This window comes from Mizuhopecten yessoensis, unplaced genomic scaffold (genome assembly GCF_002113885.1).
Source record: "Mizuhopecten yessoensis strain PY_sf001 unplaced genomic scaffold, ASM211388v2 scaffold10765, whole genome shotgun sequence".
Taxonomy (NCBI): Eukaryota; Metazoa; Mollusca; class Bivalvia; order Pectinida; family Pectinidae; genus Mizuhopecten; species Mizuhopecten yessoensis.
The window spans coordinates 281,116-296,697 of record NW_018408710.1 but is presented as its reverse complement, the minus strand read 5'-3'; the positions used below and the strand labels follow the sequence as shown (position 1 = coordinate 296,697).

The window sequence follows — 15,582 nt, the reverse complement described above, 5'->3', positions numbered from 1 at the left end:
TCATTATAATTTATTATGTCTCCTTTGATTCAATATAAACTTCTATAGTTAAAGTGATAAAATGTACAGTTACTTCCAGTCATTTTCCCATGAAAAGCATCAGCATAATATTGGGTTGTCTGGCCTTGTCAGAATACGAGAATATGTGGTCTGGTCAGAATATCAGGATGTCTGGCCATGTCTGTGTATCAGAATATTGGGCCTCATAAGGATATCTGTAAATCTACATATCTGGCTTTGTCAATATATCTAGATTTGTGGCTTTGTCAGAGTATCCTATGTGGCCTTCTCTGTATATGAGGATATGTGGCTTTGTCAGAATATCATATGAGGCCTTGTCCGTATATGAGGATATCTGGCTTTGTCAGAATATCATGATATGTGGCTTTGTCAATATATCTAGATATGTGGCTTTATTTGTAAATCTAGATATCTGGCTTTGTCAGAATATCATGATATGTGGCTTTGTCAGAATATCATGATATGAAGCTTTGTCCATATATCTGGATATCTGGCTTTGTCAGAATATGAAGATGTCTGACCTTGTCAGAATATGAGGATATCTAGCTTTGTCAGAATATCAGAATATCCAGCTTCATCAAAATATCTTACCTCGTCATAATGTCAATGTCTGGCCAAATCATTATATCAGAATTTCTGGCCTTGTCATAACATCAGGATGTTTTTTGATGAAATATATGAAATGTATATTTTGGTTTGATATCTAATGATGCCTGTTTACTTACAGACAGGGGATGAGGCGGAGACAACAGATGATGACGACTACAAAACAATGGCAAAGCGTCAAAAGATGGACCAAGGTGGCCATGCACAAACACAGGTAAGCTGTGTTACATTTTCTGCTAAAGTAGCTTAGTTGGCTTTTTTTATTAATATTTAGTTGCATTATTATTGCGGGTTAACCTCGTAAGAACCGCAACAGAAATGAAAACTATAATGAGAAGTGGATGAAAAAATTATAACATGTTGTTTGTGGGGACAAAAAGAAAGTGTCTTCAAAGAGTGACACCATATGATCTAGAATGGCCCTTACACTTCATCAACATGATGTACAAAATTATACGTCATAGACTTTTGTACGTCATTTCCCCGTCCCATTCGAAGAAGCAAGATGGACGTTACTTGAATCCATCATTGACATGCGCCCTTGAAGAAGAAGATCAGAAGGGTGAAATATTGGGACCGAGAGTCACAATTGTTTGAAATCTATCTTTTTTTTCCCCTATGGAAATCAACTGTTGTTTATCATAAATTTTCTGTTGACAATTCTATGAAATTTCTGTACACTGCAAGTGACCCATCCAAATTGTATTTTCACTGCATATTGTTGCTATCATAATGCTTACTTCCCATATATATCACTAGTAAAAATGTAATGAAATTAAATTTTCCAGGATATGGGACAGGGGTACAGCCCCACAGTAATTGTGTCGGACAAACCCAGCGCGCCTATCACCCCAGAGCAGCACAAAGGTAGGTCCTCATTCAGTCAAGTAATGGGCATCTTGATTTGCATATTGCATCCTGCCTGTATGTAACCTGACAAACTGTATGTCTGTGGTCCATCGGTAGTAGTACACAAATAAATCTGTAACGTCATAACTGGGATGTTTCATGTATATTCTTGTGGTCATTAGCCCTAGCACTATATCCATATAATTGTCTTGAATGCCAATGGTCATAGTCGTGAAATTCCACTAGCCCAACACCCAGGGGTAGTAGATTTATGCTAGGGTTTGTGAAAATGTTCATTATTTACTATGAAATTATGGGTCAGGCTAGTAGAATTGTTCAGAATCTGCCTGTGGGTTAGTACTCTAAATATGACCCCCCCCCCCCCCCCCCCTGCATTCCATGAACAAATCATTGAGCTGGTTATTCCAATTGAATCCTTCTAACGTAGAAATAAGAACACACAAACCACTAACTTTACCTGTCCACAGTTGAGATATGACAAAGGAAAATTCCTATTAAAAAATCATTTTATTAATATCCACTTCCACCGTCTAGATAATAACATAGGATAATAAAATTAGTTTTCTTATGAAAGAATGATATGCATGCATTTACACAGCAAATAGATTTTACTAACAGTGTCATAGTGAAGGATAAGGTGTTTCCTCCATTATCTTGCAACATCAAATTGAAAGAAAAAAACAAAACAAACCCAACTCCAAAGTGCAGAACTGTTGGAATACTACCACAGGTGGACCATACAGACAATAGCGACCCAGAATCTTATCATGATTCAGCACTAGTACCAAATGGCATGTTACATACTATTTATTTCTTTTACAATACCCAAATACATTTGATATAATCTTAAATATGATTGGTTAATCAATAACAATGTATTAACTTGAATATTCCTCCTATTGGATATATACTTATTATGCATGTTTAGTGTCAGAAATTGGTAACCATGGTAACTAATGATTGCTTTGGTGTATTTGTTTGTCCTTTGAAGAAGCTGGAGACTTGAGAGCCTCGAAAGCGGGTAATTGTACTTTGTTTTTGCTGTTTATCTTTTGATTGCTTCCTTGCTGTTGATTTTTTTCTGGGCTAGATTTTTTTATTATTTAGAATCTTACACGTGTTCACTGTTCATCTAATAAGCCATTTGTCGTTTAAGAAAAAGTGTTGTTGTGCCTTGAGCATTTTTTATTAGCGAATTGGATAATTTTGAAAAACTTGAATGACTTACAAAAAATTGATGCATTTTCATGATACAGTACTTCATCTTGTGGAATTTCAATAAGTCAGCATGTTGTTTAAGATTTACCATCGCTATGTCGATGTTAGCTATCTGTACATTAAATAAAGTCTTCTGACAAGAGAGTTTCAATAATCATCCATTGTTTGTTGTCGTATTAGATGTACACAAGTGTGAGATTCTGCTTATCATATGATATCAACTTTTTTAGCTTTCTATTAAAAAGTCGACAAGAAAGAAAAAAAACACTTCAAAAGTTTGAGCTTTCATTTCCCTTACAAAAGATATAGCACAAATGTTTCGATTATTACAACTGTCTGGCCAGTAAAAAATTGTCTTGTAATTCATATACCAGATATAGATCGATGTTAAGTGTAACCTGAACTATTTCATATAAATGTATTAGCAGATATAAAAGTGTCATTTCAGGTAGAGATATTTAATGAAACTTGTAGATAATGAATAATAATGATGCAATAACGAAGAAATCATATGATAAACCTTTTTTTCTGTATGGTGCACTCGATCTACTTCAATTTTGCATTTTGACTTTTGACCTATGATGATGATGCAAAATTGAATCAGATCCAGTGTGTGTGTTGACCTTTTGTCGTCCATACTTCACTACTTCCTTTATAGTTACCCAACACTTCGAGTGTGTACTTGTTGTGTAACACGCTGTGACAGTGTTTACCTTATCCCAAAAACTGAAAATCACCGTTATTTCACATAGAACTTAGTACATCACAGTCACTACAATTAAGACATCATTTGACTTAAGGGGGCTTGTGTGTGCCATTTTTAAGGGAGAGGAACACTTGTTGGGATGAATGATATCTCATAAACATTTCACCTTGTAAATGAAGTGTATAAATGACTGTTCCTTTGGCTTTTGTAAATTTCAGATTCAAACTGTTAATTTACATTTTGTAACAGTGTTCAGTCTTTATGCCAATGTATGTTAAAAAGGGGGGGCTTAAGAGAGCTTAGCACTTGTTACATAGCTTTGGATGTTGTTACACTTTTCTGTGTAAATGAGTGATGAGTGTTTGATGGTTTGCTGTGTTATAACTAGACAAACTTATAAAGTAAGTTTTATACAAAGTGTCTTTACCAGGCACTGTATAGAAATAGATAATAATGATTTTTTTTGGACTAAATCACTGTCTTGGCACAGTATTATAAAAAATCATCATACATGCAAATAAAAAAAAAATCTGTTGAAATCCATTTCAACATTTGACAAGCCAAAACCTTGGACGAGTGTTGACAGTTTTGATATCTATTTCATATCCTGTATTTCTGATATACAGTCTTAATGTTTATACTAAAATATTTAAAGTTGAAATTGTTATTTTGGTGCATGAAAACTTTCTGCATTTACTGTTCTATAGCCTTCAATTTCACTGTTTTGCCTGCTGTGTTTGTTTTCAGTGCCTGAAGTCAAAGGGGGTAATTATGACCCTTCGTGGGTTGTCATCACTTTTGTCTCATTAGACTTTTAATACCAGTAGTTTTGCTGTCTTTGTTTAACTTTCAGTCCTGAGCTATACTCTTAGATTGTAGTAATATCAATAACATACCTGTTATATTTTCACCTGTGTCACCACAAAACACATACATTAGTGTTGCAGTAAGTCTTCGTTCATACAAATTCTTTTCACTAAAGGAATCATACATGATGACATGCTCTCTAGTTCATTCCGTATGCAGCCCTTTTGCAAATTCAGATGTTATTGCTCCTTTAAACTATTTGTCTTTCGGTAGGAAATATATTCTTCGAGCAGGTTTTCACTGTACAAATTAAACATTGAATTTAATTAAGTTTATTAAGATTCTCTCCAATAATAAGATTGTTACATTTAAAAAAATCTTTTTATTTTGTCTTTTCTCCAAGAAGAATCCTATGGGATTAACCTCAAGATTTAGAAGTACAATTTCAAATCTGAAAAAAAAAAAAAAAAAAAAGGGATAATTATGTGGTGCTATTTCTGTACAACATAACCTGTCACACAATTACAATTATTTGATTACAAGCTAAATATTAAACTGTTTTGAATATGTCAACAACAAAGTTAGATATTTTTCAAAGTGATACAACTTTCATTGTAATTAGTAAATACTGTTTGTATCAGTTTGAATATGAAATCAGTTATCTGTCAGAGCACAGAGTAATTGTACATAGGATTTCCTTCCATTAATTTACACAGACTAAGATATCTGTGGTGAGGTTTGTTGTAGCCTTACACCTCCAGCTGTATATCTGTATGGCCTCTTCATACACATTTTAAACATGTTAAATAGCCCTAAATATCAAAATACATGCATTGCTACCTTGTTTTTCTTTCCTGGGGTCATCACACTACAAACCAGTTGCTATATCTGTTAACAAAGTGGAATCTATCAAACTATTCTGTATAACTAAGCAGACGATTCTTCGATTATACCATAATTATACCTTATATCATTTTAGCTAGTATTCATAGCAGTGTAGAAATGTATTCAGTGAATTTGTATAGCTCTGATTTTCTGTCTGGACTAAAATTGAAGAAATATTAGAAAGGGAAAAATATTGTTTGGTAGTGTATTGATTCTGTTTTATTAACAGGAGTTAAACGTTTGTATAAATTGGAACTATTTTCAAAGGATTAATCATATTTTATTAAATGGTTTCCTCAGTACACCTAACTTGTTTTCTGAAAAGCAAATTTGCTAAGTGAACACTTTTCATCAGCAGTTCAGTTAGCTATGCATCTGTAATTATTTTTCATTTCATTTTTTTATTGAGTTGATGCATTTTGTAAGCTATTGTTATTGAGACATGGGATTACATTATTGAGGATTTATTACTTTAAAGTTGTTTGTACCAGCTAATTGAGGCCCTGAGTCTAATTGAAGTTTTCCTATTATTGGTAGCCCTGATGCAGGACCTGGGTCTGAGTGACGTGTCGGAGACAGACAGTGAGGATGACGTGGAGTTCCCCAGCGAGGTGTCAGACCATCTGATGGACAACAAAGTCACGACTCATCAGCAGGTGAAGGCCACACCTGTGAAACAGGCGGAGGTGGAGGAGGAGGAGGACGACGAGGAGGGGGAACCTGATTCCATGGCTAACTCAGAACACCTCACTCCTCGTCCAGGAATCTTGAAAAATTGGAAACAGGTTAGAATCTTAAACTAGATTACATATAGATAGTAAGTAAATTGGTCAGACTTGGTGCTTACAAGTCTCTATAATGCAAATGAATATTAGGTTCAATCAAGTTCTGCTCTGAAGAAAGTAATTTTAAAGAAAACCTTGGCTAACAATTTCTGTAAAGAGTAATGTTTTTGCCATTTTGTCCATGTTGAATTTGCCCTGTCATTCAAGGGCAGAAGTCGAGGAAAAAACCCCAATTTAATTTGATATAACAGTGATATTTTTTTACCTATTATTTCAAGTATATTGATGCAAATATATTAGATAATCGGGGTTAATAAATAAAAACTGTTTCGACCTACACAGCACAGTAAAGAACAGGTTGAGCAGAACAAGGCACAGTTGTCACAGAGGTCCGATGATGTAAGTACACCGGGCACTCAATGTTAGCTACCTAGTGCATCGCCTAATAGCTAGATAGTAAATCAATATATTACCAGGTATATTCCAATGTTATTTTTGTAACAATTTCTTGCACATATAAAATGGATAAGTGAACAATTTGTTGCAGTAATTAATTCAATTATTTGCTAGTGCTTCAGTATTTTACTTTGAATTTCAGAAAAGAAATGTCAGTTAAATTATATCTATAAGAAAAAAAATAGAAAAATGTTCAAAGTATTGAATATACTTTTGCACAAAAATTCTGTTACTGATACTTTAAAATTTGTAATGTCTAGTACATATTAGTATGTAGTTGTTTTAGTTGTGACTATGTGACCATGTTGTGTTTTGTTGGCTATCCAATTAGCTATTGTGCACTAGATTTTATAACATCTTACCAAATTCTTTATACTCTACTTTGATGAGCGCATTTAAAAGTGTTAACAATAAAAATCTAGTATGCATTGTCCTTTCAGCTATCTTTACTGCTAAGCTATGGTTACTTGACAAACATTTTTCTTTGCGATGCTTAAATTTCCTTTTTTTTTTTTTTTTTTTTTACCTTTTTCATTATTTTTCTTTTAATGGAGATTTTTTTATTTAAATGAAATACCCAAAGGTGGGTTTCTCCAGTCTGGTGGAAATTGATACCCAAAGGTGGGTTTCTCCAGTCTCGTGGAAATTGATAAAGTTGAGTGTTCTAACAATATCCACAGGTCTCGGAGTGGGACAGCGATTTGGAAAATGAATTGGACCCTGAAAAATCTATATCTGGAAACGAGGTAAAATGTAACATTACCTTAGAAAGCTTATATATGTTGCTGTCAAGGACAGACCTTGGATTAGTTTATAACAATTTTACATTGAATTGGCGTACCTTATGACTTTGATCAGAAAGAAACTGATGATGTCCAAATTATCTTGGATTGGACAGAGTTGAACAAATTATCTTGGATTAGACAGACTTGAACAAAATATCTTGGATTAGACAGACTTGAACAGATAATCTTTTATAGGACAGACTTGAACAAATTATCTTTGAATGGACAGACTTGAACAAATGATCTTTTATAGGACAGACTTGAACAAATTATTATGGATTGGACAGACTTGAGCAAATTATCTTGGATTAGACAGACTTTGACAAATAATCTTGGATTGGAGAAGGCAGTTTTCTTTGTTTTTATAAATGGCCATGGATGAGGTTAGCTGTAATCTTAGATCTTGTACCTGACGGACCATAAAGCTAACAGTAATCCATAACACTGATGTCATTCAGTCAGACCATATCAGGGACTGTTAACGTAAATAAAGGTGTACCCGGTTACAATTTCACTGACATGGACCTTTTCATGTAATTAATTAAGTAAGCTATTACATACAGATACTAGACAGATTGATTATTGACCGAGATCTGTAACGAAGGATACACAAGTAGAGCATGCCTGTAGAAGTAGTCACATTTATACAAACAAAAAAGAAAATTAATGCTTTATAACTTTAAATCTAACATAAGCTGCTTTATAGCCTGTAGTAATTGTAGATTGAGTAAAGAGCTGGCCACTTGAGGCTAATGATAAAACTAAAATTTTGACATGTATTGGTGATTGGTGTAGGAGTTAGACACTGTGGTGGAACCACAGCCGTCACAGAAACAGGAAGGGGAAGACATCCAGGAACAAACACACGGACATGTCATAGAGGATCAAAATACCTCTGGAAGTCCTGATGTGGATAGCCAGAGAGAGGAGGAAGTTGTTAGTGATGAAGAGGATGTTTTAGAGGTCAGGAGGGATGGTGTTTTGTTGAAGACTGGTGATTCTCCCAGACACATGGAATATATAGAGAGCTCAGACGAGGATAGGGAAGATTACAGCAATGGGGCAGAACAAGAAGGTTCTGGACCACTGGAGTCTGACATAGAAATGGAGGAGACAAATGAAGATATGGAGGAAGTAGAGGCTGAGGAGGAAGTCAAGCAAAGGTCTTTAGTCGACCTAGTACAGGGTCCTGATGATGACATTGATGATGATGAGATGACGGACCAAGAGGTGGCACGCGTTTTAGCTGTGGAGGAACACTCTGGCTCCTCGCGCATGTGCTCCTCCCGTGCGGAGAGCCAGGTCCAAGCGATGCTGCGCAGTGCGTCTGCTGATACACTGGAGATGCTGCGGTCAGACGAGGATGAGGTGCCTTGTTTGTAGATCTGTCCTCACCCACTGTCCCACCCTATCACCGTGTGCCGTGTCTAAGACACGTAACATTTCTTTTCAGCACCTTTGGTATCTTGCTTCTAAAATGTGAATCCACTGACTGCGTGAATGTGTGAACTTGTTAAAATGTTGGCTTGTAGAGTCGTAGTTATCACACATAATGATACACTTCCACACAGTCTCCCGCAACTTGTAGATTACACCACGTAAGAGTTTAGAGTTTTACTCTATGTAGTTCTCTGTTGGAATTCACAAAACTTTGTTTCGTTTTAGATAAGAACACACTCATTAGATACTTTCACAAAGATTCCTTTAACAACATGTTATTTACACACACTTTCAGGTTTACCTGGACAAGTTTTCTTTTTTACCTTGGCAGAAGGTGGGCTCCATTTGTCTCAGACTCAAACGGCACATTTTTGATTACACATAAATGTTGATCTAGAAATGTCACTAATGATTTTCCAAGCATTCTCTTTGTTTTTGCTTTTATCTTGTAAAATCTTTTTAACATTTCATTAATTATGTTAATAGTTAACTGTAAATATACTTGTGTTAGAACTATCTTTGATAAATGATTATGGTAAGGAAGACATTTGACATTTTTTATGTTAAAGATAAATATATTTGAAGTTTTGAACACAAAGCATTAGACTTGGTATAGTACATACCTGTACATTGAATATAGTGGACCATGTCAATGATATGGACTGTTTTAGATACAATTTAATTTGAGGGGCGGAGGCAGGGAGGCATTTGTAATTGATATAATATGAGTTTTTGGGTCTAAAATATTTTTTAGCATTTGTAAGGTTTATTTCTAGAACAGCCCAAGGTTCAGACTTTGTATTTGATACTAAGTATGTTTACAGTTATATAGTGTGTACATTTACTAAACAGTAATTTATTTGCATAGTTTGTGTATATGTAATTATTTGTATGAATATTATGCTGTTTGTTTTAAGAACAGTATTATAATTTTATCAATGTTTAGCTTGGTGTGTATACTATTGTGTGCTATCTTATCGCTATATCTCTATTTGTCAATGTATTGTTGATTGAGAACAAAAGCTGATGGCATCATCATTGTTATAATAGAAATAAATGATCAATGTAAACTGATCTTGACATGGAAGAGTCTAAGATTCATGATAAATGAAACTGAATTAACACTGTATTGATTTGACAATTTTTCTAATGGTGATCACTGTGTAAATCAGCAAATTGAACATATAAGACTGTCTGTGCAGGTTACCTACACAGTTTTGGTTTGTACTGTAATTTGTATGTGTTGTTGTAGGGCAGTAACTGGGACTCGTCAGCTGATGTCACCACACCTAGAAACCCTGTAATAGCCCAGGTATATCAATATTACTCAGTCAGTGCTTTCTGTCAATTGTTTGAAAAAATGTTGTAATTTTGTCATTGAAGAGAATTAGAAATGTATGTTTTCCATATGAAAGGTTGAGATATGTATCTGTATAATCAAAAGTATATTAGTGTGGTATAGCATTGGGTTTATAAACGAAGGAAGAGCCTGCCATACAAATAAGCATGCTTGTAATTATTCTCTTTCTTAAATGATAAATTACATCTGCTTTGCATGTTTCCTCAGACTGTAGCCAACTACCTTCCCCGTGGTGACGAGGATGATGAGGATGACGTTGAAGCAGTGGACTATGTGGAGGAGGTTCCCTTAGAGACGGTCAATGCAGCCATACAAGAGGCTGCTGCACTGGATGCTGTATCCGTGGGAACAGTGGACAGCAACCAATCAGCTGGCACCTCCGGGTCTAAACCAGAAACTGTTCGCGAGAACTTACAGGGAGCGGGACAAAACAAGGATCAAGATGATAACTCTGACTGGGATTCAGAGGTAGTGTACCAAATTGTCACACCTAACACTATACCTAACTGTAGTATATACAAACGTTTTGGATAGCCAGAGTTGTAGAGACTTTATTAACTTGTTTGTGATGTCAGCAGCCTTAGTTCTTGGGCATAATGTAAAAGTGCAAAATTATGCACTTCAGAGCAGTAGACAGCTGTGCTGTACACATTCATGTACCCTGTCTTTGTTCTGTGCCAATATTGAATGTAACATATATGCAGTGTTAAAACACAAACATGATCTACATTGTGTGTCATGATTTTGTATACTTACTCTGTCAGTATTTTTTTGTTAAGCAGTATGCTGTACTGTACCCATACCATGTCAGTATTATGTGCTGAGCAGTATGCTGTACTGTACCCATACCATGTCAGTATTATGTGCTGAGCAGTATGCTGTACTGTACCCATACCATGTCAGTATTATGTGCTGAGCAGTATGCTGTACTGTACCCATACCATGTCAGTATTATGTGCTGAGCAGTATGCTGTACTGTACCCATACCATGTCAGTATTATGTGCTGAGCAGTATGCTGTACTGTACCCATACCATGTCAGTATTATGTGCTGAGCAGTATGCTGTACTGTACCCATACCATGTCAGTATTATGTGCTGAGCAGTATGCTGTACTGTACCCATACCATGTCAGTATTATGTGCTGAGCAGTATGCTGTACTGTACCCATACCATGTCAGTATTATGTGCTGAGCAGTATGCTGTACTGTACCCATACCATGTCAGTATTATGTGCTGAGCAGTATGCTGTACTGTACCCATACCATGTCAGTATTATGTGCTGAGCAGTATGCTGTACTGTACACATACCATGTCAGTATTATGTGCTGAGCAGTATGCTGTACTGTACACATACCATGTCAGTATTATGTGCTGAGCAGTATGCTGTACTGTACACATACCATGTCAGTATTATGTGCTGAGCAGTATGCTGTACTGTACACATACCATGTCAGTATTATGTGCTGAGCAGTATGCTGTACTGTACACATACCATGTCAGTATTATGTGCTGAGCAGTATGCTGTACTGTACACATACCATGTCAGTATTATGTGCTGAGCAGTATGCTGTACTGTACACATACCATGTCAGTATTATGTGCTGAGCAGTATGCTGTACTGTACACATACCATGTCAGTATTATGTGCTGAGCAGTATGCTGTACTGTACACATACCATGTCAGTATTATGTGCTGAGCAGTATGCTGTACTGTACACATACCATGTCAGTATTATGTGCTGAGCAGTATGCTGTACTGTACACATACCATGTCAGTATTATGTGCTGAGCAGTATGCTGTACTGTACACATACCATGTCAGTATTATGTGCTGAGCAGTATGCTGTACTGTACACATACCATGTCAGTATTATGTGCTGAGCAGTATGCTGTACTGTACACATACCATGTCAGTATTATGTGCTGAGCAGTATGCTGTACTGTACACATACCATGTCAGTATTATGTGCTGAGCAGTATGCTGTACTGTACACATACCATGTCAGTATTATGTGCTGAGCAGTATGCTGTACTGTACACATACCATGTCAGTATTATGTGCTGAGCAGTATGCTGTACTGTACACATACCATGTCAGTATTATGTGCTGAGCAGTATGCTGTACTGTACACATACCATGTCAGTATTATGTGCTGAGCAGTATGCTGTACTGTACACATACCATGTCAGTATTATGTGCTGAGCAGTATGCTGTACTGTACACATACCATGTCAGTATTATGTGCTGAGCAGTATGCTGTACTGTACACATACCATGTCAGTATTATGTGCTGAGCAGTATGCTGTACTGTACACATACCATGTCAGTATTATGTGCTGAGCAGTATGCTGTACTGTACACATACCATGTCAGTATTATGTGCTGAGCAGTATGCTGTACTGTACACATACCATGTCAGTATTATGTGCTGAGCAGTATGCTGTACTGTACACATACCATGTCAGTATTATGTGCTGAGCAGTATGCTGTACTGTACACATACCATGTCAGTATTATGTGCTGAGCAGTATGCTGTACTGTACACATACCATGTCAGTATTATGTGCTGAGCAGTATGCTGTACTGTACACATACCATGTCAGTATTATGTGCTGAGCAGTATGCTGTACTGTACACATACCATGTCAGTATTATGTGCTGAGCAGTATGCTGTACTGTACACATACCATGTCAGTATTATGTGCTGAGCAGTATGCTGTACTGTACACATACCATGTCAGTATTATGTGCTGAGCAGTATGCTGTACTGTACACATACCATGTCAGTATTATGTGCTGAGCAGTATGCTGTACTGTACACATACCATGTCAGTATTATGTGCTGAGCAGTATGCTGTACTGTACACATACCATGTCAGTATTATGTGCTGAGCAGTATGCTGTACTGTACACATACCATGTCAGTATTATGTGCTGAGCAGTATGCTGTACTGTACACATACCATGTCAGTATTATGTGCTGAGCAGTATGCTGTACTGTACACATACCATGTCAGTATTATGTGCTGAGCAGTATGCTGTACTGTACACATACCATGTCAGTATTATGTGCTGAGCAGTATGCTGTACTGTACACATACCATGTCAGTATTATGTGCTGAGCAGTATGCTGTACTGTACACATACCATGTCAGTATTATGTGCTGAGCAGTATGCTGTACTGTACACATACCATGTCAGTATTATGTGCTGAGCAGTATGCTGTACTGTACACATACCATGTCAGTATTATGTGCTGAGCAGTATGCTGTACTGTACACATACCATGTCAGTATTATGTGCTGAGCAGTATGCTGTACTGTACACATACCATGTCAGTATTATGTGCTGAGCAGTATGCTGTACTGTACACATACCATGTCAGTATTATGTGCTGAGCAGTATGCTGTACTGTACACATACCATGTCAGTATTATGTGCTGAGCAGTATGCTGTACTGTACACATACCATGTCAGTATTATGTGCTGAGCAGTATGCTGTACTGTACACATACCATGTCAGTATTATGTGCTGAGCAGTATGCTGTACTGTACACATACCATGTCAGTATTATGTGCTGAGCAGTATGCTGTACTGTACACATACCATGTCAGTATTATGTGCTGAGCAGTATGCTGTACTGTACACATACCATGTCAGTATTATGTGCTGAGCAGTATGCTGTACTGTACACATACCATGTCAGTATTATGTGCTGAGCAGTATGCTGTACTGTACACATACCATGTCAGTATTATGTGCTGAGCAGTATGCTGTACTGTACACATACCATGTCAGTATTATGTGCTGAGCAGTATGCTGTACTGTACACATACCATGTCAGTATTATGTGCTGAGCAGTATGCTGTACTGTACACATACCATGTCAGTATTATGTGCTGAGCAGTATGCTGTACTGTACACATACCATGTCAGTATTATGTGCTGAGCAGTATGCTGTACTGTACACATACCATGTCAGTATTATGTGCTGAGCAGTATGCTGTACTGTACACATACCATGTCAGTATTATGTGCTGAGCAGTATGCTGTACTGTACACATACCATGTCAGTATTATGTGCTGAGCAGTATGCTGTACTGTACACATACCATGTCAGTATTATGTGCTGAGCAGTATGCTGTACTGTACACATACCATGTCAGTATTATGTGCTGAGCAGTATGCTGTACTGTACACATACCATGTCAGTATTATGTGCTGAGCAGTATGCTGTACTGTACACATACCATGTCAGTATTATGTGCTGAGCAGTATGCTGTACTGTACACATACCATGTCAGTATTATGTGCTGAGCAGTATGCTGTACTGTACACATACCATGTCAGTATTATGTGCTGAGCAGTATGCTGTACTGTACACATACCATGTCAGTATTATGTGCTGAGCAGTATGCTGTACTGTACACATACCATGTCAGTATTATGTGCTGAGCAGTATGCTGTACTGTACACATACCATGTCAGTATTATGTGCTGAGCAGTATGCTGTACTGTACACATACCATGTCAGTATTATGTGCTGAGCAGTATGCTGTACTGTACACATACCATGTCAGTATTATGTGCTGAGCAGTATGCTGTACTGTACACATACCATGTCAGTATTATGTGCTGAGCAGTATGCTGTACTGTACACATACCATGTCAGTATTATGTGCTGAGCAGTATGCTGTACTGTACACATACCATGTCAGTATTATGTGCTGAGCAGTATGCTGTACTGTACACATACCATGTCAGTATTATGTGCTGAGCAGTATGCTGTACTGTACACATACCATGTCAGTATTATGTGCTGAGCAGTATGCTGTACTGTACACATACCATGTCAGTATTATGTGCTGAGCAGTATGCTGTACTGTACACATACCATGTCAGTATTATGTGCTGAGCAGTATGCTGTACTGTACACATACCATGTCAGTATTATGTGCTGAGCAGTATGCTGTACTGTACACATACCATGTCAGTATTATGTGCTGAGCAGTATGCTGTACTGTACACATACCATGTCAGTATTATGTGCTGAGCAGTATGCTGTACTGTACACATACCATGTCAGTATTATGTGCTGAGCAGTATGCTGTACTGTACACATACCATGTCAGTATTATGTGCTGAGCAGTATGCTGTACTGTACACATACCATGTCAGTATTATGTGCTGAGCAGTATGCTGTACTGTACACATACCATGTCAGTATTATGTGCTGAGCAGTATGCTGTACTGTACACATACCATGTCAGTATTATGTGCTGAGCAGTATGCTGTACTGTACACATACCATGTCAGTATTATGTGCTGAGCAGTATGCTGTACTGTACACATACCATGTCAGTATTATGTGCTGAGCAGTATGCTGTACTGTACACATACCATGTCAGTATTATGTGCTGAGCAGTATGCTGTACTGTACACATACCATGTCAGTATTATGTGCTGAGCAGTATGCTGTACTGTACACATACCATGTCAGTATTATGTGCTGAGCAGTATGCTGTACTGTACACATACCATGTCAGTATTATGTGCTGAGCAGTATGCTGTACTGTACACATACCATGTCAGTATTATGTGCTGAGCAGTATGCTGTACTGTACACATACCATGTCAGTA

General features: G+C 37.0%; 1 protein-coding gene across 4 annotated transcripts in view; it reads left to right on the top strand.

Annotated features, from left to right (window-relative positions):
* The window catches only part of LOC110462259 (ankyrin repeat domain-containing protein 26-like), an 84,824-nt gene that overhangs the window by 20,473 nt on the left and 48,769 nt on the right, over nt 1–15,582 (top strand). For all 4 annotated transcript variants that reach the window (XM_021516157.1, XM_021516159.1, XM_021516158.1 and 1 more), the window contains 9 exons: nt 749–841; nt 1,416–1,494; nt 2,489–2,518; nt 4,169–4,186; nt 5,651–5,898; nt 6,241–6,297; nt 7,035–7,100; nt 9,832–9,891; nt 10,147–10,407. In XM_021516157.1, coding sequence (XP_021371832.1) covers nt 749–841; nt 1,416–1,494; nt 2,489–2,518; nt 4,169–4,186; nt 5,651–5,898; nt 6,241–6,297; nt 7,035–7,100; nt 9,832–9,891; nt 10,147–10,407 — 912 coding nt within the window. The remainder of the gene's footprint in view (nt 1–748; nt 842–1,415; nt 1,495–2,488; nt 2,519–4,168; nt 4,187–5,650; nt 5,899–6,240; nt 6,298–7,034; nt 7,101–9,831; nt 9,892–10,146; nt 10,408–15,582) is intronic.